General features: G+C 47.2%; 2 protein-coding genes across 4 annotated transcripts in view; one reads left to right on the top strand and one right to left on the bottom strand.

Moving 5' to 3' along the window:
- HHAT (hedgehog acyltransferase) overlaps window positions 1–14,309 on the top strand; it is a 363,561-nt gene extending 349,252 nt beyond the window's left edge. For both annotated transcript variants that reach the window (XM_067032206.1, XM_067032195.1), the window contains exon 12: window positions 10,293–14,309. In XM_067032206.1, the coding sequence (XP_066888307.1) occupies window positions 10,293–10,384 (92 nt within the window). In that variant the 3' untranslated portion in view covers window positions 10,385–14,309. The remainder of the gene's footprint in view (window positions 1–10,292) is intronic.
- KCNH1 (potassium voltage-gated channel subfamily H member 1) overlaps window positions 14,254–26,171 on the bottom strand; it is a 422,184-nt gene continuing 410,266 nt past the window's right edge. For both annotated transcript variants that reach the window (XM_067032186.1, XM_067032191.1), the window contains exon 11: window positions 14,254–20,164. In XM_067032186.1, the coding sequence (XP_066888287.1) occupies window positions 19,310–20,164 (855 nt within the window). In that variant the 3' untranslated portion in view covers window positions 14,254–19,309. The remainder of the gene's footprint in view (window positions 20,165–26,171) is intronic.

The following is a 26,171-nucleotide window of genomic DNA, read 5'->3' as shown; positions in this document are numbered from 1 at the left end:
CATGTGGACGCTGCTGCCAGCAGCACATCCCCGGAGCTTAGACACTCTTCTTACACTCTGTTTCGCACAGCCCTCCTTACACCAGCACCTAGGAAGTGAAGATGCCTTTCCCGAATACCATTTATAAACGTTGGAGCCACATTTTTTCTGAACTCATCTCAGAGCTGTTTCGTGCTTCTGTTAAGTGCCTCTTGAAGAAGGCGAGCAGCAGCTCAGATGGTTAAAGTCAGCACTAATGAGACCAAACCTCCGGGCTCAGTACCCTTAGAGAGAAACTACGTCCTGGCCACTGACTGCGCCCCAGGCACAGCCAGCCTGCCTTTGACCAGGCAGGAGGAGCAGGGAGAGAGAGAGGGCATGGCCCCTGGATTAAGAGCAGCGGCCACTGAGGATGGTGCACAGACAAGCTCTTTGCTCCGCAGTACCTCCCTGAGCTCAATCTGATCCAGTTCCTCAGCGTGGAGATGAGCAAAATACACTTTTTGCAGACACAGTAAGTGAGAGCGGCGAGGTGAGAACAAAGGTGGCTCTGACAGACAGGAACATTTTTTCCTTCTTCTTCCCGAGGGGCGGCTGGAGTGCCTAGCCCGCTGTCGCCTCCAAGAGCTCCGGGGGAGAGATGCTACTGCCACCACCTCCGGGAGCTTGGTTTTATCATTGCGTTCTTTGCTGAGAAATTTAAGTCAAGTAATTTGGAGTCATTTATCTAATAACTGCTTTAGGAAAAGGACGTGTCAGACGGATGTGCTGACATCACCTTTTCAGAGGTTCGCATGATTTAGGCGTCGCTCTCTTTCTCTTCCTTTCCAGCTCTCCCTGGTGTATTCCTTTAGTGGTGACAGGGAGCAGACGACTGGAGTGGCCTTCCTGCTCGGCCATCCTTTGCTAAAGTCTAGGTGTTCTCAGCCAGTACCTGCCAGGCACCTCTTCTCCCAGGCACGCGCACAAGTGTAGATGATGCTTCAGCTGTTCAACTGTGGGCACTTCTGTCCATTGGCTGCATGTCCCATGGGCTGGGAAGATAGAGGCCAGATGTACATACATAGGGTTTCTTGATCAGGGATTTTGCAACAACTGTTATTTTTGATTACCTGTAGTAGGGATTTGGGAGTCTTGTGACTGAGTACTCAAAAGTACTCATGTACCCATGTCTGTTTATTCATTGACCATTTTACCATGGATGCCCTGGTCCCAGTGACCTGGGAAGAAAGGAGCCGATTCACAGACTCTCAGACCTATTCCACCTCCAGTCCAGAAGAGGAATCTCCTTGCCGCCTCTGCTGCCTTCACCTGGATGCAGATTCTCAGAGTATCCTGAGCTTGTTCCAGTGCTGGAGGGCTCCAGCTGCCAGAGTGTTTCTCTGCCTCCAGAGTGTCCCTCCCCCAACAAGCACCCCCTGTGGGGTGTGCACATGTCTCCTCATCCTGCTTCCAAAGGGTAGACTGTTCTATATTTGCAGGTACTTCTTCCCTCTTCTCCAGAGTCTCCGTGATTCCAGATAAACATTGCCAGGTCTGTCAACCCCTCCTCCCGTGACATGGTTCCCAGACCACCACCATCCCATATGTGTACAATTGGATTAGAAAACAAAACAAAAACCGTTAAGCTCAGCCATTTTTATCCTAGTGCAATGTCAACTTACTAGTGTCAGCCCATCATCCCGGCTGGCCCAGGTGTTTGAGAATTTGTCTCTGTCGTCTGTGTTTCCCCAAGCCTTCCGTTACGTGCACGTTTGGAGGTGGAGCTGTAGAGCCAAATCTCAAGGTTAGGTGGAGAGTTGGGGGCCCCGAGCGTGCTCTTAGCCTTTGGGGGCACGTTCTCACAGGCCTCAGATGAAGGCTCAGACTGCTTGTGTGACATGTGTCAAGGCTGCCTGTCTAAACGCTGGGCACACGGTAGGTGCTTCATAAATGCCCAGGTGGGTGAGTGGTTGTCAGGGCCGTGTGACAGGCAGCCTGCCCCACACTGCGCCCCATCCCTTTGTTTGCGGGAAGCCACTTCCCTGAGCTCATTTGCTAGGCAGTCTCCGCCGTGTTATGTTGCGTGGTCATGAATTAACGATGAACAATAGCCCTAATCAGGATGTTAAAAAAAAAAAAAAAAAAAACGTTAAGGAAGAGAAACAACTGGGAAGCATGATCCGACTGTGCAGCCTCTGGCCCCAGCGGCCGGAGTTGGGGGCGTGGCAGCAACAGCAGGGACAGTTTTCTCGGGAGCAGGTCCCCCACCTGCCCTGGAGAGAGAAGAAAATATGTGTTTTCTCAGTTCCACCTTCTACTCACGCTGTCAGGATAAGAAAAAGTGGCTCTTGGTTTGTTCTCCCCACTTCCTCAGTTTCACGTGAAATGATTTTGCTTTACGGCAGCGAGTGCCTCGGTAAGCACCAGTCTGCGGGGCTTGTGCTGGGAGATGGGGAAGGATGAAAACTACAGCACAGCTTGGCTTCCTCAGAATGTGAAATTGACTGTGAACAACGCGAGTTATTAAAGGCACGCTATTTGTGCCTGTTAAGATGTGCACACAGCGCCCAGCAAATGACTCCTGCTCAGGATGGCAGGAAGCCCTCTGAGGGCCGTCAGTCACCCTTTCCTCTCTGTCTCCCTGCTGGATGCCCCGTGCAGGCTCAGCCCATGGGCCAGGATCAAATAACTGTGACTCTTACAATTTTAATAAAAGACCATGCAGGCACTGGAAACATGCTCCACAGTGGCCCCGGCCTAAATTAGGCAGCTGCCACCACGACGGGTGTAAAATGTTCATCCAGGCTTCCTTTTCCCAATTATTACAAAGATGGGGAAACTGAGGACCCCAGAGATGGGGTGACCAAGCAAGTTAGCGATGATGACGCCTGAAAATATGAACCTGATGCTTCCCACTTCCTGTTGCCTTAGCACCATGAGTAGAGGGATGAAACGAGATTTGGAGGCAGAGGATTTAAAGGAGAGGCGCCGGTCTAGGAGGTGGGCCTCTGATGTGAGCCTTTCCCCGATGTGCTCCGAGGCCAGTCACGGCTTTGGAGCTTAGGCGGCCTCGCACACTTGGAGCCGCGCGGTCCTGAGTTCCAAGTGTGACCTGATGACCAGTTGGCTGTCAGACCCCCAGAAAGTTACTCTCCTTCTCTGATCCTTAGCATCCTTTTCTGTGAAGTGGAGCGAATAATACCTCCCTGAGAAGGTGTTTGTGAGGATGTGGAGTGCACCCAGCAAAGCACCTGGCGACCTGTAATGCTCAGTGCTCGTCCATCCCCTCTGCTCGAGAGAGAGCCCGGTCAGTGTGTGAACGACCGGTATAAGCTCTTCCCTCAGCCCTGTGCAGAGCGCCCTAGAACAGGGGTCCCAAAGGGTGACTCTTGGACCAGCAGAATCCATATCACTGGGGATCGTGGCAGAAGTGCAAATCTTAGGCCCACCCAGACATCCTGGATCAGGAACTCTGGGGGATGGGACCTTGCATTCTAACATGCCCTCCCCGTGATTCTGACGTGGGCTCATGTTTGAGAACCAGTGCCCTAGAATTTCATGCTTCAATTTTGAACAAATTAGAACCGCCTAGTTCTTCTTCCTCATGAGAGGGTGTGAAGGAGGCAGCTGAGTGTTTTTTGAAAGAACACCGAGGCCTCAAAACCTGGGTTTGAGGGCTTCCCTGGTGGCGCAGTGGTTGCGAGTCCGCCTTGCCGATGCAGGGTACACGGGTTCGTGCCCCGGTCCGGGAAGATCCCACGTGCCGTGTAGCGGCTGGGCCTGTGAGCCATGGCCGCTGAGCCTGCGTGTCCGGAGCCTGTGCTCTGCAACGGGAGAGGCCACAACGGTGAGAGGCCCGCGTACCGCAAAAAAAATAAAAAAATTTTTAAAAACCCCTGGGTTTGAGGCCCTGGTTTATAAACGACTTGAAGGTAAGAAATGGTTTTTCTAACCCTAGAATAGCAAGAGCCTTTCTTTAGACCTTCTGTCCATATGCCCTTGGGTTTGAGAATAGACCCAGCAGTGTACAGGCTTGGAAGCCTGTGTATCCTTCAATACGGTAGCCCTTGGACAGGAAAAGGCTCCTGTCCTATAGCTTTATTAAGATGAAAGCTCTAAATTGAGCTGTGAAGGAAGGTCTGCAGGCTCAGGGCCATTTGATGAACGGCTCCACAATATCTCCTGGCTGGGGCTACTAGGGAAAATAAGACTGAAATAAAGCTACCAAGGCCCTTTATCCTTTCCCCGCATCAGATCTGAGTATTGTTAAAAATAAAGTGTTGTCAGGAGCAAGCTGTTTTAATGAAGACAGCGTATAAAGTCCTTCTGAATAATTAATGAAATGACAGTAGTGAAGCCGGTGGGGTGGTGCAGAGAGTGCCCTGGTGTTTCTCAGATCCTGAGCCAGCCCCTCTGGGACTAGAGTCTGATGCATAAGCTCGTTCTCCAAGCAAAGAAACACTCAGCCTTCACTGGCCTCAGAGTAGAAAATGCCACCAAGGCAGAGCAATATATATGTAGGATGTGGGGATGGTATTCAAAATAATCTAACAAATGCTAAGGCACAGGCACAGACCAGTCAACTCAAAGAGATGGTGGCTAAGTGCTGGAGCAGGTCCTAGAGGCCCCTACAGAAGCAGGTGTTACTCCTTTGGATGTTATATATATCAGAGGACAGGTCCTGAGGGGAGGCTGGGACCATGGCTTTTGCTAACTAGTAGGGTAGTGTGTCAGTCTGTTAACGTAAGGTATGGTCTCTCTGATGTGCACCAGCTGGTGTTAGCCCTGAGGGTACTTGTCTGAGGCAGTGCTCAGGGTCAGTGAGAGGGAATGTGTTCTTTGGCCCCCAACTCCGTCAGTCACCACATCCTATGTCTCTGTCTTCTGCAGCATCTCCGAGAATCACCTCTTCATTCCATTTCCCTATTGGATACCCTCCGAGCCTGCCCATTCACAAAGGCCCTCTGTAGAGGTTGAAATTCATCAGTCTCACTTTCTTCTTCACCCAGATGGTGATGCAGGCTGTTATATATATATATATATATATATATATATATATATATATGCACCTGCATCCCCAGGGATATGGATGGCTATGTTGGTGGCCCTTGATGATCATGATACATCCTTCACATTTGCGTTCTAGGCTCCAGCCAAGGCGAGTTTGTCTGGAGAGGTGAGACTTGTTTCCTTTGTAGCCTGATGGCTCTTAGGATAGGAAGCTCCTCTTTTTCCTTTCTTAGAATGGCTGTGAGTCGCTGGGTGACATTGCTGCTTCATGGGGCCAGAAGGTGAGAGTCTATCCGTCCAGATGTAGGGACCCAAGAGCCAAGCTGAGAGGGTCAAGACGTTCTTCATCATCCCCAAAGATTCCTAGTGCCCCTTGGTGATCTATTTCTCCCTTTGCTCCAGCCCCAGGCAACCACTGACATGCTTTTTGTCACTATAAATCAGTTTGCATTTTATATAAGTAGAATAATACAGCATGTATTATTTTGTTGATGGCTTCTTTCACTCAGCATAATTTTTTATTGTGGTCAATTATATATATATAACATAAAATTTACCATTTTAAGTCTACAGTTCAGTGGTGTTAAGTGCATTCACATTGTTATGCAAGCATCACCACCATCCATGTCTAGATCTTTTTTCCCCTTGCAAAACTGAAACTCTGTACCCATTAAACATTAACTCCCCACTCCTCCCAGCCCCTGGCAACCACCATTGTATTATCTGTCTCTGTGAATTTGACTACTCTAGGTACCTTATATAAGTGAAAATCTTGCAGTATTTGTCCTTTTGTGACTGGCTTATCTCATTCAGCATGACGTCTTCAAAGTTCACCCATGTCGTAGCACGTGTCAGAATTTCCTTTTTTAAGGCTGATTGATATTCTATTATATACGTAGACCACGTTTTGTGTGTCCATCTGTCAGTCGATGCTTGTTGCTTCTACCTTGGGACTGTTGTAAGCAGTGCTGCTGTGAACTTGGGTGTACAAATACCTCTTCTAGTTCTTGCTTTTAATTCTTTTGGGTAGATATGTGGTAATTCTACGTTTGATTTTTTTGCGGAACCTCCGTACTCTTTTCCACTGTGGCTGCACCATTTTACAACATTACTTTTTAAACGATATTTTTCATTAGACCTGCTTCTTGTTCTGATTATCCCTTCACTTTCCAGAAAACCAGCTGGACATATCCTTTGACTTCTCATGGCCCTGCATGATAATGGTCTTTTCCTTTGGTGTCCTGAACCTCTGCCTTTCTAGTCCTTTCCTACTGATGTAATTGCTCAGAGAGTGGCTCAGCCTTAATAACCTCAAGTAAAATTACATGGCTCACTTTCTACTAGCTACAGCCATTCTCCTCTGTGTCCTACCTGTCTCTCACTAGCTGTAGTTATTATACAACCCACCAGTATCTATTAACAATATCATGATACAACCACCTATTAACTCCATATATTATACACCTACCTTGGTCCTCTTAATTGACTTTATTGTGCTAAACATCCTACTTATATGTATTTCGCTGTATCTGTTAAATAATCTGTCCTATTAACTGTATACCCCAATCCTTTGCAACTGTTGTCTCATTCACTAGCACACTGTTCTTAATGTCTTCAATGCTGCCTTGCTGTTCACCTGTTCAAACTGTTCACCTGTTTGCATCTTGTTAGGTCCAGGTATCAAAAGCACACCAGGAAGCTGCACAGAGTGTGCAGGGGGCTTCAGCCCTAAAGTAGGATCTTTTCCTTCGACCAGTACACTACAGCCCACCAGTCTTTATAAGCCACATTAATGATGTGTGTGTGTGTGTGTGTGTGTATGCATGACTGGGTTTGAGGATGTGGGGATAAGGGAGTTTTCTGGACACATAGGTTTGGAAAGCCTGGTGAGAAGGGACAATACGGAAGAAGAAAACTTAGTAGGGAAAGGCCAGGGGGAGAGAGGGCCGAAGGATGAGATCCGTGTTCTTTGGCAGGACAGAACCCCTTCTGATGCCATCTTTTTTTGTTCACGGTTGACAAGCCTGGATGACCGTGTATCATAGCAACCCTTGGCATGTTGCCAGCATGACAGTCCACTTATCTCCAGTTTTATGATCCTGTGCTTATCTGAGCCCTGATGAAGAGGGGCCTCTGCCCCAAGCACCCTGTCACACTTGGGCCACATCTGCTTGGTTAGCAGCAGCCGCAGTTGAAGAACAGGGCCAGGCACATAGCAAATGCTCGTCAAGTGTTGGTTAAATGCTGTGGAAGGGTGACTTGTGGAATGTCTTTTTGTTGTCATCACATATCTTACTCCTGAGGTCAGGAAAGGAGAACGGGTTCTTGAACGCCATCTGGTACACACTGGGGTTACTGTCTGGAGGAACACTCATACATTAAAAAGACCAGTGAGCTGTGTGTACATAAGAGAAGTCTCAGGTAATCCTTTGCCTTTCTGAAATACTTTTTAAAAGCTCTACCAAACCTGTGATCTTATTTTATTTCACATGCTTTTATTTATTTTTGACCTCCCATTGTGTAGATAGAGAAACTGAGATCCTGCTAGGGTCTCCTAGTAGCGTCAGGATTACTGCTGTCCAGCTGCCTCTGTGCATGGCATGCAGTAACACTAGGGAGAATTTTCAGGGCCCAGCTGTGGTCCAGACTGAACATGTATATGCCTTACCTCTGGGCAGGGCTCCTTGCAGTTCTGTGCGCTGGGCAGAAGCTTTCACAGGGATGTCCCCTGACAGCCTCGGGGCCAAGCACAGCTGTGCAATGCCCCAGGCAGCTTTGTGTACATGAAACATCCCCATTCTCCCACTTCTGCAGCCAGCCTCTGGTTTCTGTTTACCAAACACGTGCTGATGCCTTACCCTAAACACAGCTGAAGTCTGGGTTTGCCTCCTGCACCTGAAGGCCCCTCCCCTCTTCCTGCTCCCTGAGGCTACTGAGGACCAGGTGTTGAAAGGTCCCCTGGCATCTGTGTCTGAGCTACAGGGGTGAGGGATCTGAGGGCGCCTCCAGGCAGGATGGGTCTGTCTTGAAGCTTGAAAAAGTACCTGGCTGTACTGGGCTGAATAGCACCCACAAAATTCATATGTACCTAGAACCTCAGAATGTGACTTCATTTGGAAATAGGGTCTTTGCAGGTATAATTAGTTAAGGTTCTTGAGAAAAAAATTATCCTGGATTTAGGGTGGACACTATATCCAATGACTGGTGGTGTCCTTCTTAGAGAAGAGGACACAGGGAAGAAGGCTTCCATAAGCCAAGGAAGGCCTGGGGTCACCAGAACCTGGAAGAGGCAGGGAAGGATCCTCCCCCAGAGCCTTCAGAGAGAGGGGAGCTCTGCCAACACCTTGATTTCAGACTTCTGGCCTCCAAAAGTGTGAGAGAATAAATGAAGCCACTAAGTCTGTGGTAATTTGTTCCAGCAGGTATAGGAAACTCTTGGCCTGGCTGACTAGCAGATGGGAGGTGAGACTGCAGGGCTGGTCCTAGAGCCAGGCTGTTGGGCCTCCTCTGCTGCCTTTTCTTCTCTTGCCTTCAGGGCCTGGGAAAACACTGTGCCAAGCCAGTCCCAGGAGCAAGTCGAAGACAGGAGTTTGGAGGAAGACCAGGGTTTGCTCTCCCTGTTGTCACTCTAATCCTGGTGCAGAAAGACTCCTGTACCCTCTCAATACCACTATTACGTTACTACCTTTCTTTAGTGCTCCACCACGGGCCAGGCACTGTGCAGGTCTTTACATCATTTCACACAACTGTTATATCTTAGCTCAGGCTGCCATCACAAAATACCATAGACTGGGTGGCTTAAAACAACAGACATTTATTTCTCTGGAAGCTGGAAAATCCAAGATCAAAGTTTTGTTGGTTGATGGTTTTGTTCTTGGTGAGGACTCTCTTCCTGACTTGCAGATGGCTGCCTTCTCACTGTGTCCTTATATGGCAGAGAGAGAGAGAGGAAGCCAGGTCTCTGGTGTCTCTTCTTATAAGGGCACTAATCCCATCGTGAGAGCCCTACCCTCATGACCTCATCTCAACCTATTTACCTCCCAAAGGCCCCACCTCCAAGTACCATCACACTGAGGGTTAGGGCTTCAACATATGCGTTGAGGAGTGAGTACACAATTCAGTCCGTGGCAGGCACCTTATAAAGACACTATTCAGTAAGTTGCTCTATCCCTCCTAGTTTTACATTTGAGATTCGTTAAGTTGCTCAAGGTCACACAGCTGGCAAGTGGCAGAGCCAGGATTTGAACTTGTGTCCAATTCCACTTCAGCAACTGCACACTTAACCACTATGCCATATTGACTGAACCTGTGTCATATTAATAATAGCAACTAATGGTTGACATAGCAAGGAGAGGGCCTGCCAGAGTTACAATAACCCGCAGTGGCTTCCCTCCTCCTACTTCTGTTCCTACCCTGCCCGCCCCTCCCTGTGCAGTAGTCACTTCACATGATCCCTGTTCCTTGGATGACCCCATTATGGTCACACGTCAAGTGGTCTCTCTGGTAGCTTGTCCCTGGTCCCTTTCCATCTGACATATTCTTGCTCATCCCACATGGTGCAGTTTAAATGTGCCCTGTACACATCATTACCTAGCACACATTACATGGCTCGTAAATCCCACTGGAGCGCGTTTTGTCTTTTCCACACTGAAGTGAGAGCACCTTTGACACGGGACTTAATCTTTCTATTTTGGCATGTGGCACCTTCCACAGCACCTCTGGCTCCCCAAGCCCCCAGTGTTTGGATAAGTGAAACATGTAGAAGACATGGAGATCATTAAGTAACAAGTAGCAGAGAGAGCTGTTACTTTTTTTAAAAAAGAAGAAAAAAACATCAGATATTCTAAGACAAGTACTTGTAGAAGGAACCACTAAAAGCTCTGACTTTTGAAACTGAATGTTTAATGTAGGCTCTCTCTTCTGTGTGCTTGCAGATGGCACTCAATTCAATATAATGGCCAATGTACGTTTTTGAGATTTATTATGGGTCTCATGGATGTTTCATCTTTTTTGATTATTAACTATGTTAGTCTTCTAAATATGTATTCTTTAAAAGCTTGTCCTGTTTCTCAACGTAATTTGCATGTGTGATAGTGCACCCCCTCATTTTATGCTGACCCATTCCCAGTGAGGACATAGGGATCAACTTGCTGGTGTTCCAGTTAGTGCAGATTTTCCAGGAGGCATGTGTCTCTTAAAGCATAAACGGAGGCCCACGTTGTTTCCTGAGTTGACTTCTCCAAAGGAGCCAGTTTGGACCGATCGGAGGTCCTGCCCCAGACATTCCTAACCGTCCTCTATCTCTGTCTCCCACCCTGCAGGCTGGCCGTGTGTGACCCTCTCTGTCCTGGGATTCCTGTACTGCTACTCCCATGTGGGCATTGCCTGGGCCCAGACATACGCCGTGAACTAATGACGCTGGGCCCCGGTCAGCCCTTTTTGCTGGCTTCCAAGACGAATAGTGCTTCACCTTGACCTTGCACCTCAAGGTAACCTCCAGGGGACCAGTGCCTGATCTGCTCATCTTTTGTTGAAGTTACCTCACTCCAGGACTGGAAGCTTGAGCTCTCGTAACTTTGGGGACTTAGAGATCATCTTCCCAGCCCAATCATTTTCCTGTTGAGTAAGCTGGGGTCCAAAGCAGTCAAATGTCTTGCCTAGCTGCACAGGGTGACATTGTGATCCAGAATCCAGTCCCAAGGGCCCTTTGGGTTCTTTCTCCTTTACCAGGAATGAAATGTAATAGACATTCCTTGACTGAGGTGTAGAAATTCTGATTAGTGATAGGCCTGCCCTCCACTGGGCAGTATTTCTGAAACATGTTGGCTCAGTGGCATTTGAGTGTCCCCTTCCCCATGTCCTGCAGTGTAGTCTGTAGAACCAGCACTGGCTTTAGCTTCACACTGTAGCTCCTCAGCAGGGAGGTGACAGAGCCACAGCTGTGTTTCTAATTACTGGGTCAGAGAAGACTGAATATGTCCTGTGGCATTGCAAGGAGCCAGTACCCAAGGAGAGCTGTATACTTGAGCTTCATCAGGGTGATCTACATTTGGCTGCTTCTTCCCTAGATTTGCAGAGAAGTATAAACATGGCAGTTCCTCTACCTGACAGTTAACTGTTTCCCAATAAAGAAGCAGAATTAAAAAACCAAGGAGTAGTGTATCACAGACAGGTGCTATCAGGCAAGTCATAGAGGGTAGAGAGGACTTGCTGGGGTCTCTCCTCTCTTCACACAAGTACCGGCAGTCACCTTCTCACTGAGCGATTTACACTCCGTGGTTTACCTTGTTTGTTTTGTTTCAAATAAAATGGAGCCTTTTCTATCACATAGATAATTCATATTTTTGTAAAATTGTTTTGAATATTTTTTGAGGAAAATTTTAAAAATCAAAACACACTTACCCAATTCTGAATTATTCACTCTTCTGGAAAGATGCTCACAGGCCACTAATGGCCCCAAGTGGTAGATAATTCAGAATACTTCTGTTTGGCTTTGGATTTTTTTTTCTCCTGAGGGGGCAGAGGATATGTGAAGCAGTTTCAAAATTTGAATCCAGGGTGTACCCAATTATGGGAGAATAGAACATCTCAAGCCCATGAATTAATTGTCATTGAGTGAAAGGTGCACCTGGACCTGGTCTGTGCCCCGCTGTCTGCTGTCATTTGCTATTGTCCTTGTGTCCTGGCTGTGGTTATTAGCTCAATAAGGTTTAAACTCCTGGTGAAGGACCATTTTGCTGACGTCCTTTCTTCCTAGCCACTCTGCTTGGAAGAGAGTGGGGAGGGGGCCAGCCATGGATGCCAGGGAGGGGCACACACCGTGTTAGCTGCAGCAGAGGACAGAGGCCGGAGGGAGGCAGGCAGACCAGGGCAGCAGTCGCCTCGGCAGCTGGCTTGGTAAAGGACGGGGGGAGACAGGTAGGTGAGTCCAAGGTGCTGCGAAGTTTTAAGGAGGGGATGAAGTTGAGGAAGATTGAGCAGTCAGATGAATACAGTAAAACTTCATGGACTGTTAACACATTCAAGATTTGTGGTCAGCCAGAAGAACCCTCTTGACTGAAGTTTACAGGGGAGAAAGTAGTGTGAAGATAATTGCAGGGAAATGTCTAATGTATGTGCATATATAAACAGTGCAAAATGTTTTCAACTCTTCAGAGACGCCATTTATATAAAAATAAATAGGCTTATTTACTCATTAAACTATATTGGAGGAGTCAGTGAATATATTTGAAAGTAATAACCCTGAATTTCTTTCAAGCTATTCTATGATTTAGAGTGGTTCTCAGGAATGAGTAAATGATGACTGTCCTTAGCTATATATTTGAGGCCTGGTTAAACAGTATGTGGATTATCCAGGACCAGTGTTTTCTTTAACCTCTTGCTTTTCTCCAACTGTAATATGAAAATGATGTCTCTTTTCATGCATATGAGCTCAAATCTTGGAGTTCCTTTAAATGAAAGACTCCTGAGGTGTCTGAGGAGACAGAGCAGTTCCAGCTGAGGAGCGTCCGATGCGTCACTTTCCACAGTTATCAGCCCTGGGCCACTTCAAGCACAGGGAAGGGAAACAGCTAGACAGATCCCGAGGTCATTTCTAGCCCCAGGATCCTCTGACTCCAGCCTAGCTCTGTGAGCAAACCGGAGAGCTCCAAGCATGATCGTCATGACGAGCCCCAAGAAGGCAAGTAAAACATCTGAAGGACAGCAAAATATTGGTCATTTTGACTAATTCTTGGGACCAACCATGCAAGAAGACTGAAAAGTATTTATTTCGTTATTTCCTCACATTAATTTATTTGAAAAGTGACAGCAGAAGCCTTTTGTTCTCCTAAAGGCTGCAGACTTAGAAAGAAAATATATCAATCATATACATAATTGTATAATGATCTGCATATTGGGAGAACAGTAATTTAGTGGGAGGGGGTTTCCCCTTAGAGAATTTGAGACTGCTCATTGCTTATTTAAGGTAATAAAATAATTACTGATTAAGTATAACAAATTAACCATAATATAATGAGTTTCTTTTCTAGCAGATGTACCAGAACACATCCATACAAAAAGGCCAACTGTGGAGAAACCAGATCATCTTGGCGGTCCTGGCCTTTCTCAGTGCATGTTGAGTTGCCTCTCTGAGGCCCTTCTTCAGGGTAATTGTTTTATTTTAAAACCAACCAACAAAATCCCTCTTTTTTATTGTTGAAACCCATTTGTCATCCAAAATGTAATATCTATTACTTGGCTCTGTGTTACTTAGTCCTTTTGACTAATTACAAATATCATAGTCACAAAGAAAGATTGTTTTTCATCGTTGAGGATATCTAAAGAGTACAATATGTTTCATGCTTTATTAGGTGAGACTTTTGAAATGAACATCAATCATTTGGAATTTTAAAAAAATATCACCCTTAGTTTTATTATGCTTCTCTGCAATGTAAAAAAATAATAGGGTATGGGGAGAAAGTCATTAAAAATACTGGATTTATACTGTGGCCCTATGAAATCAAGCAGAGGCCTGAATATGGCTTGCAGATCACAGATTCCTCATCCCTAAGTTGTACTGTCTATAAAAAGAAAAGTGCCATTTTTGAAATGTAGTCCATTGGTATGAAATAAGAACTCATGTTGGCAGTATTGTAGAGAATCTTGCCACGAGCAGGAAGCAATACCTGTTAAAACCACAGCAGAACTGAAACCGTGCTGGTGTACAGGACTAGCTTAGGGACAAGCGGTCCCCTCCCTTAATGGCTTCTGTGACGATTAGTGAATTAAAGCACAGATCAGAACTCATATTGTTGACACTGAGTCATGCCACAAAGACTCAGTTAAGTTTTTGACAGTATGTTTTAAAAGGCAGCAAAGCATGAGTACACAAATTTTTATCCAAATTGTTCCAGGAAGATTAAAAAGTTCAGTTCTAGGTGGGAGGTCAACTTCAGTTCTGTGTTCAATCAATCAGTGTGTTGTACCAGAGTTTTCCAGTGATGCCAGGTTTGGAGGGCATCTCTGTACATTTGTATAGCAGATACAGCTCTGTTTCAAGATCATATGGTGAAGCTCCTTCACAACCATTCTCTTGCTATGCAGTACTGTGACTGACACACAGTCTTGGTGTCTCTAGAATTTCTCAAGTTCTCCGAAAACCACAGTTACAGGTGCTATCCAAGTGAGAGCTCCCCGGGCTCTTGAAAAGGACTAGAAAGTACCACCTTGTTCTGTCATCTTAGGTGCGAACACCCAATTCAATGCCTGGAAATCATATAAGGCAAGGCAAAAGCAATCATGTATGATCAGGTATAAAATAGTTTATTACCATAATAAATAAACTTTTTTTAAACAAATATTTGTGCTTGTTTAAAAATGTTTAGAAGGGAATATCAATGGAGGGGCCCACCTGTCCCTCTTAACATCCCCAGGCTGCAGTCATACAGTGGAGTTCTGTCAGCATACTCAGCTGACCACACAAGCAGTCTCAGCTCGTCTGCACTTCTGGTGATTCATGCTCCTTTGGACAAAGTGACAGATGCAAAGGAAGAAGAAAAATCCAATGAAGGGTTTGGCAGGACTCAATGGCAAGAGCGTTAATACAAGGAGGAGCCCCAGAATGACAAACTGCTCGTGAGTAGAAATGTCCTCACAGTGTCAGTGAGATGTCAGATGTGGGCAGTCTCCAACAGATGCACAAATACAGCGTCTGAATATTGAGAATACATTCATCGGGGGCGGGGGGGGGGTGCGGGTTTGCATCTTTCTTTGCATAAAAGCAGTTCATATCCTGATACAAGATCCATGAACGTCTCATTGAACAACTAATGGATCTGTTGGCTGACTCCGAAGTCACAGATAAAGAGACAGTGGCTCTAAGAAAAGTTTAATGGTGGGCGGGGAGGGCACCCACCGGTCCGGCACCTGCAGGGTATTCAAGTCCAGTTCTAAAGGTTCCAGAATAAGTCTGATATGCTCGCATGAGAATGAAGTTTCATTTGAAACTAATTTAAGCAGGAGGCAAGTTCACATTGATTCTTTTGAACTGTGAGGGGTGGAAATGAAAACATCTCAACGTGAACGTGATGGGTGAGTAAATGGCGCTGTCTCTGATGGCTGCGGCTAGTGCGGGGAGGACGGTGAAATCTCGTCCAGTTGGAGGGCACAAGAGCTGGTGAAGGTAATTTTTATCGAAGCGAGCAAGAAGGCAGTACAATGATAGTGACGGAAGAGAGGCTCTCCGGGGGCCTGAGTGTGCCCTCAGTGGGCCTCCTCTTTAAGCAACACTACATGAGGAGGGAGGAGAGGGGAAGGTGTTGGCAGCTCCATGACAGTTGGAGCGCCATTCAAGGGTCTTAAGGCTAAACATCTTTATTGCAAAACACCGTACAATCTATGCATCAAGTGCACATCCACTTGTATGTCCACCAGGGCTCCTAAACTTTCCCAGACGGTGCATGTGCTCACTGGTGGTCAAGGCAGCAAGGGGAGATGAGGCTCTTCCTACACCTACCTGGCATTTCTAAGGCATTCATTCACCCCACCCCCCCACAGGCTTGGGCACAAAGCTTAACAGCTGGCTTAATGCTTTCCCCTTCCACCTAAGGATTCAGGAGAGGAAGGTCGCTAGATGGAGTGGTGTGATGGGATGCATTTTCACTCTGAGCTGTGCTACCTCCACTTCTGAAAGAGGATTCCAGGAAAGGGCCTGCTGGTTGGCCAGCAGGAGCGCAGTGGATGATCTAGAAGGCTGAGGGTAAAACAAGCCCAGGAATTGGATAACAAGAAACGGGAACAGCTTTGAAACGCTAGGGCCCATGTTGCTGTAGCATCAGAGTTTTTAGAAGCCATTGGTTGCCTACCACTAGTTACAAACCCTTTGCCCACAGATTTAATCTGAGGTCCAGAATATAAAGAAAAGTCTTAGAATCAAGCCAGGGGGTGTGAGTGTGAGGGAAGGGGATGGATGAAGGTGGAGATACCAAGACTGTGCACTGGACCAAGGCTTCTCAACCAGATGGCTGCCTCCAGTTCCTTCCTATGGGAATCTCGTCAGAGCCGGTGGGGGAGACTCTGTAGGTATATGGAAGGGCAGCACTCATTGCTGGAGAATGGCGCCTCCACCAAGACCAAGCACTCCATCTTGTTAACAGTCTTATTTCACACACTCACCCCTCAATCCCACACCTCCAGCCGAGGCGGGGGGTGGGGGGGTGGGAGTGGCCGTGTTCAGCAACCAACCAAGTGGTAGAGGCAGGACCTCCTACTCTAAACAGCCTGTCAGGGTACTCTGGGAAATGGAGCCTCCCTATGCATGACATTCAAAGTAAGGAATTGATGTAAGAGATCAAGGAACCAGCAATTACTCTGCAATGGTATAACGACATGTCCCCTTCCCTCGAAAAGAAAAAAAAAAATAGCTCAGGTAAATCTACATCTCTCAGCGTAACTTTTCTCAAGTCTAAAGGCTGGGTCCAATACCCAAATACCTTTTGTTTCCCTAATCTCTCTTCAGCCAGCAGATAACGGTTTTTAAGCAGAAGGCTGAGTCAATGGTATCTGAAGCTCATGGTTCTTGCTTGGGAAGCCGGAGCAGCATCTGGGCAAGGGTGTAGGTAGTTAGTACAAAGCAGCCCATGGCCAAGTGCACGTCATAAAAATGCAAGGAAAGAAGGTCTGGCTCATTTTAAAATGTTTTTGTTTTTGTTATTTTTCCAGAGAAAACCGTTATAGCAAAAATCCCTAAAATCCATAAATCCTTAAGGGGAGAAGAATAAAAGCATATACAGCCATACCTGTGGTGCGCTGTCACCCCCAAGGAGTGTGGGTTGCAGGCCCTGCGACCCCAAGATGAGCGGATCCGGGCTTCTCATCACTAGCCCAGCTTGAATCCTAGGAGTTGATCAAGCAGTACATTCACGAAGCATTATTTTCCCCCCAAAACAGGTCTGGGCTTCAAAGCCTCACACATTAGCATCTTTGCCCCTCAGAACCAGCTGGGGACTCATTTCTTAATAGACACCTGTACCCCTCAGGCAGCGCTGGGGGGAAGGGCCTGAAGTTGGACGTTGCAGCTCTCAGGGCCCTTGCCCTGCCTTACAAGCAGTGAGTCCTAAACTCTGGAAGCAGGTTGACGAGCATGTTTAAGGAATGGCAAACTGGAACGATTCAGGGGCAGCTGGCGGATGGGATTCCAGATATTTTACAGCCTCAGCCCCGAAGACTAGTTGGCAGCTTCTCAAGTTAAAGAGGCTGAAAGCCCCACGGCTTACCCAGAGTCATTAACAGTCATGACTCTCGGCCCTGGGAAATTTCACTTCTTCTTTGTATGCTGCCATCTGAGGCTGAATCCAATAATGTCTCAGCCTCGGGAAACATCGGGGCACCCCTGTAAGCCTCGCGGAAGAAGCTGCATGAGTGTGTGGGGCCTCTGGGGAAGGACCCTCACGTTGACCTTTCAGACACTGCTCCCCAAGGCTGCCTGTGCCCACCCTGGCAGCCAGGAGAGGACAGCCCCACTCTGTACAGACAACTGAGGTCCAAGCCCTGGGTCGTGCCATGGCCGCTGAGCAGGACTAAAGAGAGTGGGTAGGCTCAGGCAGGAGGCTTTCAGAAACACTAGATATCTTTGGTAGGGCGGGCCCTGACCTGTCAGGTTCCCTTCAGTACCGAGGGACACCGACACCGGGATCCAGAATCTCTGCTGCAAAGCAATGCCAGGCAGAGGTGCCAAGGACGGGATTGCCACAGCACCACACGTGCAGAAGGTCAGTGCCCTCGTCGATTCCATGCTGTCACTAATCATCCAGATCACCTGCACTCCTAACTTCACTCTCTCGAAGCTGGGTTTTTAGAGCTGAACTTCCAATCTTACTTATCAATTTGTAGGGTCCTGACCCCTCTCTCCACTTTGTCTGGGAGAGATCTCTTTCCTTTCTCAGGCACCACTGAAAGGAGCCCAAGCACATGAATAACGTGAACCCAGGGGACTGTGAGCCAATGGAGAGTCCCGAGCATCATGGGGACTTGGATGGCCCATAGGTGGCTCTGTGATCATCTTTCTAAGCTCAGACCTTCCTCGTGGACCACTGCCCCACAGCCACCTCTCTCCATCACTTTACAGAGACAGTCTGGAAACTCCTGCCTCTTTCTTTTTTTCCAGCTCCTGAAGCCACTACAATCACAGCCCTGCAATCTCATGGTTTCTCTTGAAGTCCTACTGACTTTAGTATGAGATAAAGAGATTAGCTTAAAAATAAGGCCAAGCACGGCTCCCGAGTGTCCTAGAATGAACCCATGCCGTGGTCAAAATACAGACTTCTCTAGGGCAATCCCAACAAGAGTCATAATAGAAACATAGCACTCGCTACAATCATTTTTCTGAGGTCATGTGTGTGTGTCTGCTTTGCTAATAAAGCAAATCTGGGCTCATCACCCTTCCTGCCGATGCCCCATACCCTGAGGAATGCCACAGGAACACTTCGGAAGAGGTCAAGAAGGAAAAGAAGCAAAGGGCCTGTGTGATGAGGCCAGTGGCATGGAGCCGGGCCAGAGATTCATCCGGGGCCTCCAGGGCCCTCCCCTTCCACTAACCTATAGGAGCAGGGTGCAGACCATAGCCCAGAGAATCTCTGGATCGCCACCGCCCCTTTCCAGCTCTTAACACTCGGCTCATTTCTTTTGGGAAAGGAGACCTGAAGATTCCCGGCTCTAAGTGTCTACAGGAGACACCCAAAGCTCCTCAGCTGCTTTTCGGCCTTAACCGTTAGAGACAGAAAGTCAAAAGGCTCTACCCTCCCCTCCCTGTCCCTCAAGCTCCCCTTGTCCAGAGCTTGTTACAAATGACTACAGTAGGGAAATAGATGGTGACCTCAGACACAGGCTGTCCAAGGGCAGGGAATGCTGGGAACTCCTGGGTCCACCACCGTCTCTGGCGGTCCTGGCGAAGGAGCCCAGCGTGTTAATATACACGAGGGGTTCTCGGTGCTCTCCCACCAGTCCCCAATGGCTGCTGTTCTTTCCTGGTAGTTTTCATCTTTTACAAATATCATGGCAGTAAAATATTAAAAATGAAGGAAAATACCCTTTAGACGGCACGCCTCCTCTTCCAAAATTGTGCAGACAGTTCAGATGCAGCTGCCTTCTTGCAGGGTGGTGGCACACTCCTCTTCCCGGATCTTCCCCCAGATAGAGAAAAGGAGAGAGCGTGCCTCAGCGACTGGTCCCACTCGGATTTTCCGTCGGGAAGAGCCTACTTTGAAAGTTGTTGGTCATGTAGGTGTGTGTGGAGGTGGTGTCTATAGGGCAGGAGGGTATAGGGAGTTTTGTCTTTGACTTGTTGTTTTCAGCAGACCTCTCAGCTCGTTCCAAAAATGTCTCTCTCTGATTCTGGGGACTGGGGCCTCGATGTTTCAAACAGCTCCTGAGGAGACTGAGAGAATCTTCTGGAAGTTAATATCCTGAGTATCTCAGAGAGCTGGTTCTCAATGGTCGTCATTTTGGTGTTCAAGGCCTTGATGTCCTCCTTCAGCTCGTGTTTCACCTCCAGGACGGTGGCCTGCAGTGTCTGCTCAGGGATGGGGTAGAACGAATGCTTGACCTCGGCCAAGATGGGGCTCCGGTCCTGGGGGCTCCTGGCCTCGCCCACGCTGTCCAGACGCAGGTCGCTCTTGGTGATGCCGCTGTCACACGAGTCTGTCTTCTTGAGCGTGGCCTCGCCGCTTGCCTTTGTCCTCTCGGGGAGCGTCTCCATGGACTCGGCCTTGGACACCTTGCTCCAGTCCTCGGCCTTCCCGCAGGAGTCCTTGAAGCGGGCCCAGCCCTTGCGCTTGGCCCAGTCACCCCCGCCGGCCTTGGGGCCCAGGCACTCGGCCCCCGGCGGCGCCTGCAGCCTCGCGTGGTCCAGCCCGGTGGATGCGGTGGCCGCCGGAAAGGCCACGGGCGTGGCAGGGCTCTCGCGGACGGTGACGACGCTGGCCTTCACCAGGCCATGGTGGGTATGCTCGGTGAGGATGCTGCCCTTCTCCACATCCAAGTCGTCTAGGTCCCGGCCGCCCCTCTCCGCGGCCAGCCTGGCCTCCTTCTGCTGTCGGAACCTCTGGAAGAGCCGCCGGACTGGGTGGTCCGGCGGCAAGATCAGGGGGGCCTCATTCTTCCGTTTCATGCGCTCCTCCTCTTCCCGTTTCACATCGCTGATCTTCCGGAACACAATCTGGAGGGAGACAGAATGACACATCCTGTTAACCCAGCTGTGGCATCAGCGAAGCTCGGCCCCTTTGCCCATCACAGGCCTGGTGTCCAGCCACGGCCCTAAGGGAGGGGGCTCACAGTCCAGCCACAGCCCTGCAAGGCCTCCAGGTCCTTGCTCAGTGACTGCCATCACTTTCCTTTTCTGACCCTGGTTCCCACCTCTCCAACAGCAAGGAATTGACTCCTGCTGTCATCCTCTTCAACAGAAACAAACCCCCAACCTCTGCATCTCTACAGGCCTGGAGGTTGGAGATGCCAAGTGGCCTCCTCCCAGGAGACTGTCCTGGCCTCTGAGCCTGGGTCCCCTTTAACCCGTTCTGGCCTGCAATTCAGTATCACCTGGTAAGCTTTTCAAAAATCATTTCTCTGACCCCCACCTCAGACCTACTGCACTAAAAATCACCAGACAGGAAGCCCTTGATTCTGTAACTTAAAAGGCTCCCCCAGTGATTCTGATGCACTGAAGTTCTACACCACAGTCCAGGGCAAGAAAGTTCAGCCGAGTTCCCAGGCAGGGTGACGGCTAAGACTGCCCTTGTCGTCTGCAGATCTGGACCCTAAGTGAATGCAGTTGGCTGTGAAAAGTACACGCTGGTCTCACATAGAAGCCCTCCCTGTCATCAGGGAGCTTACGGGAGAAGAAAGGCCCGTGACCTTAATGTTACTTCGTATATTTCTTATGAGGACACTATAAGGTCACAGGGACACATATTGTTATCCCCATTTTAGAGAAGAGGAGATCAAGGCTCAGAGTAGCTAAATGTCACATAACAGATAGGTGTCCTCTAAGACACTTGTACTCAAGCAGTTAAGCCCCAGACCCATTCAATGTCCAACAGGTTCTTCCTGATGATGCCAATGCTTCATGCAGTGTATGGACAGCCAGCCAACAATACTGTCTCGAGACTCTGGATCTGAGTGCAGCGTAAGCCACATATTACAGGGTTTCCCTTGCGCCAACATCCGATTATGGGAAAGCCCTGTAATTTCTGACTTATGTTGCATGTGGCAGGTACACTCAGGGGCATGTCTGACTCATCCCATACCTGAACTTGTAAGAAAGAAGCAACCTGCAATAGGTCATTTTTTAAACTGTAAATGCTGGTTTGGGGGACCAGAGGGATTGAGATCCTTGAGAAGTAGGGGAGAGGTCTGTGGGAGGGAGAGGGGCAGCTTTTCCATCATCACAATCTGAACAGCCCTGTGCAGGCAGCCTCTGACCAGCCCAGAACCTGCCCCAAAGACTTGCTGCAGGACCCCCAGCTCTTGGGAAGGCACATGTGTTGGCATGCCCATAGCCTGGGCTTTGGGGTCAGACAGAATTAAGTCCCAGCTCTGCCAATTAGCTGTGTGATCTCAACAGGTATCTTAACTTCTGAGTTTCTGTTTCCTCCTTCAAAAGTGGGGAAAATCCCTCCTGAGTCCCTGTTTCCTCCTTTTCCGAATTGATGTAAAGCCAACAGAAGAGTACTTATGTGAAAGCACTGGCTAACTGTGAATGCTCAAAATGAATCCTCCTGTCCCCACCATTTCAAGGTCTCTGCTTTTTGTTTTTTAACCTGTAGACACATATAATATGTGACTAATTCTACCTCCTCCAGGAAGGCCCCGCCCCACCCCACGCGGGACTCTCGGATGGCACAACTCATTAGGTTCTCAAATATGACTGACAACATTGTCATTTCATATAAAGTGCCAGTAAATACAGAGGAACCCAACAAACACGGAATTGCGTGCTTGATGCCAGTGACCAGTCAGCAAATCGTTGGCAGACTGGAGGCTCACCTGTCGTGTGACTTCTCCATCAAAGCTTCTGTCACTGGATGACTTGACACTAACAGGTGGGTAGGACGGAGCAGCTGCCCCTCTTGCCACCTGGCTAAATCTTCAAGCCACATTACTTGAGTCCCAGTGAGTGGCTTTCTGACCTCCACTGGACAGCATTTCTCCCAGCCCTGCCCTTATCCATCCTCTGCCCTGCCCAGGGTTATGTAATTTCATAACCCTGTCTCCCCAGGTCCTTTTCAGCCATACCCCATGTGCTCCTGTAGTCTGGATCCTGCAGATCCAAGCCATGGCACTCAGGAGAATCCCATCCACTCTGAAGGGGAACCTAACTGAAGGCATCATAGGGATGGAGGGATGATGATAAGTAGAGTGATCAGGACCTTTTCTGTCTGTCCTCCCTGTGCTCTGAGTTGGCAGTCTTCCACCTCCGTTCTCTGTTCTGGCAATGGACCCTGATCTCCAAGAGGAGTCCAAATCCTCCTCACACCAAGGCCCACTCAAACAGCACCTGCTCCAGAAAGCCTTCTTTGATTCCATGGAGCTCTAAGTCATCCTCCCACTTCCCAACCCTAACGGCCCTTGCAGTGCTCACACCACTCTTCTGCCCTAATTACTATCTTGCATCCACTTGTAGTAGTGATGCCGTCTGTTGCCTCCCCTGCTCACATCCCTTCTTAGAGAAGGGAAGAGGGGCAACAGGGATAAGAAAGGAAGGTGGGATCTTGTGGTGGGTAGGGCACTGGCAAGGTCCACCTGGTGTCGACTAGAAAACCTCCAGTCATCCAATCACCTAACTCTGATAATTCAGGTGATCTGCAAAAGAAGCTGATGCCCTTTGTCACAATATTAAACTTCTACCTAGCCCACAAGTCGGAGAAGATGAAAGAGGGAAGCTGGATGGGAGCTGATGGAGGTGTCGCCCGAACCACTGCCCCACATCTACAAGCCGTGTGGATTAAAGGCTCTTGGTGCTCCAGCCAGGCATCTGGGCTGTGTCTCTGAGGCGGGAGAACCAACTTCAGGACACTGGTCCACAAGAGATCTCCCAGCTCCACGTAATATCAACCAGCAAAAATCTCCCAGAGATCTCCATCTCAACACCAAGACCCAGCTTCACTCAATGACCAGCAAGCTACAGTGCTGTACACCCTATGCCAAACAACTAGCAAGAAAGGAACACAGCCCCATGCATTAGCAGAGAGGCTGCCTAAATTCATAATAAGGCTACAGACACCCCAAAACACACCACCAGATGTGGACCTGCCCACCAGAAAGACAAGATCCAGCCTCATCCACCAGAACACAGGCACCAGTCCCCTCAACCAGGAAACCTACTCAACCCACTGAACCAACCTTAGCCACTGGGGACAGTCACCAAAAACAACGGGAACTACGAACCTGCAGCCTGCAAAAAGGAGACCCCAAACACAGTAAGCAAAGTGAAAAGACAGAAAAACACACAGCAGATGAAGGAGCAAGGTAAAAAACCACCAGACCTAACAAATGAAGAGGAAATAGGCAGTCTACCTGAAAAAGAATTCAGAATAATGATAGTAAAGATGATCCAAAGTCTTGGAAATAGACAAATTGCAAGAAACAGTTAACAAGGATCTAGAAGAAACAAAGAGGAAGCAAGCAACAATGAGCAACACAATAAATGAACTGAAAAATACTCTAGATGGGATCAATAGCAGAATAACTGAGGCAGAAGGACGGATAAGTGACCTGGAAGATAAAATAGTGGAAATAACTACTGCAGAGAAGAATAAAGAAAAAAGAATGAAAAGAACTGAGGACAGTCTCAGAGATCTCTGGGACAACATTAAACGCACCAACATTCGAATCATAGGGGTCCCAGAAGAAGAAGAGAAAAAGAAAGGGACTGAGAAAATATTTGAAGAGATTATAGTTGAAAACTTCCCTAATATAGGAAAGGAAATAGTCAATCAAGTCCAGGAAGCACAGAGAGTCCCATACAGGATAAATCCAAGGAGAAACATGCCAAGACACATATTAATCAAACTATCAAAAATTAAATACAAAGAAAACATATTAAAAGCAGCAAGGGAAAAACAACAAATAACACACAAGGGAATCCCCATAAGCTGATCTTTCAGCAGAAACTCTGCAAGCCAGAAGGGAGTGGCAGGACATATTTAAAGTGATGAAGGTGAAAAACCTACAACCGAGATTTCTCTACCCAGCAAGGATCTCATTCAGATTTGATGGAGAAATTAAAACCTTTACAGACAAGCAAAAGCTGAGAGAGTTCAGCACCACCAAACCAGCTTTACAACAAATGCTAAAGGAACTTCTCTAGGCAAGAAACACAAGAGAAGGAAAAAACCTACAAGAACAAACCCGAAACAATTAAGTAAATGGTAATAGGAACATACATATCGATAATTACCTTAAATGTAAATGGATTAAATGCTCCCAGCAAAAGACACAGACTGGCTGAATGGATACAAAAACAAGACCCATATATATGCTGTCTACAAGAGACCCACTTCAGACCTAGGGACACATACAGACTGAAAGTGAGGGGATGGAAAAAGATATTCCATGCAAATGGAAATCAGAAGAAAGCTGGAGTAGCAATTCTCATATCAGACAAAATAGACTTTAAAATAAAAACTATTACAAGAGACAAAGAAGGACACTACATAATGATCAAGGGATCGATCCATGAAGAAGATATAACAATTGTAAATATTTATGCACCCAACATAGGAGCACCTCAATATATAAGGCAAATACTAACAGCCATAAAATGACAAATCAACAGTAACAAAATCATAGTAGGGGACTTTTAACACCCCACCTTTCACCAATGGACAGATCATCCAAAATGAAAATAAATAAGGAAACACAAGCTTTAAAGGATACATTACACAAGATGGACTTAATTGATATTTATAGGGCATTCCATCCAAAACCAACAGAATACACATTTTTCTTAAGTGCTATGGAACATTCTCTAGGATAGATAATATCTTGGGTCACAAATCTAGCCTTGGTAAATTAAAGAAAATTGAAATCGAATCAAGTATCTCTTCCGACCACAACGCTATGAGACTAGATATCAATTACAGGAAAAGATCTGTAAAAAATACAAACATATGGAGGCTAAACAATACACTACTTAATAACGAAGTGATCACTGAAAGAATCAAAGAGGAAATAAAAAAGTACTTAGAAACAAATGACAATGGATACATGATGACCCAAAACCTATGGGATGCAGCAAAAGCAGTTCTAAGAGGGAAGTGTATAGCAATACAATCCTACCTTAAGAAACAGGAAACATCTCGAATAAACAACCTAACTTTGCACCTAAAGCAATGAGGGAAAGAAGAACAAAAAACACCCAAATTTAGCTGAAGGAAAGAAATCATAAAGATCAGATCAGAAATAAATGAAAAAGAAATGAAGGAAACGATAGCAAAGATCAATAAAACTAAAAGCTGGTTCTTAGAGAAGATAAACAAAATTGAAAAACCATTAGCCAGACTCATCACGAAAAAAAGAGAGAAGACTCAAATTAATAGAGTTAGAAATGAAAAAGGAGACGTAACAACTGACACTGCAGAAATACAAAAGATTATTAGAGATTACCACAAGCAAATCTATGCCAATAAAATGGACAACCTGGAAGAAATGGACAAATTCTTAGAAATGCACAACCTGCCAAGACTGAACCGGAAGAAATAGAAAATATGAACAGACCAATCACAAGCACTGAAATTGAAACTGTGATTAAAATCTTCCAACAACCAAAAGTCCAGGACCAGATGGCTTCCCAGGCGAATTCTATCAAACATTTAGAGAAGAGCTAACACCCACCCTTCTCAAACTCTTCCAAAAAACTACAGAGGAAGGAACACTCCCAAACTCATTCTATGAGGCCACCATAACCCTGATACCAAAACCAGACAAAGACGTCACAAAGAAAGAAAACTACAGGCCAATATCACAAATGAACATAGATGCAAAAATCCTCAACAAAATACTAGCAAACAGAATCCAACAGCACATTAAAAGGGTTATACACCATGATCAAGTGGGGTTTATTCCAGGAATGCAAGGATTCTTCAATATATGCGTGATACACCATATCAACAAACAAGGAGAAAAACCAAATGATCATCTCAGTAGATGCAGAGAAGGCTTTTGACAAA

The sequence above is a fragment of the Kogia breviceps genome, chromosome 1 (genome assembly GCF_026419965.1).
Source record: "Kogia breviceps isolate mKogBre1 chromosome 1, mKogBre1 haplotype 1, whole genome shotgun sequence".
NCBI classification, from domain to species: Eukaryota; Metazoa; Chordata; class Mammalia; order Artiodactyla; family Physeteridae; genus Kogia; species Kogia breviceps.
This window is presented reverse-complemented; position numbering and strand designations above follow the sequence as displayed.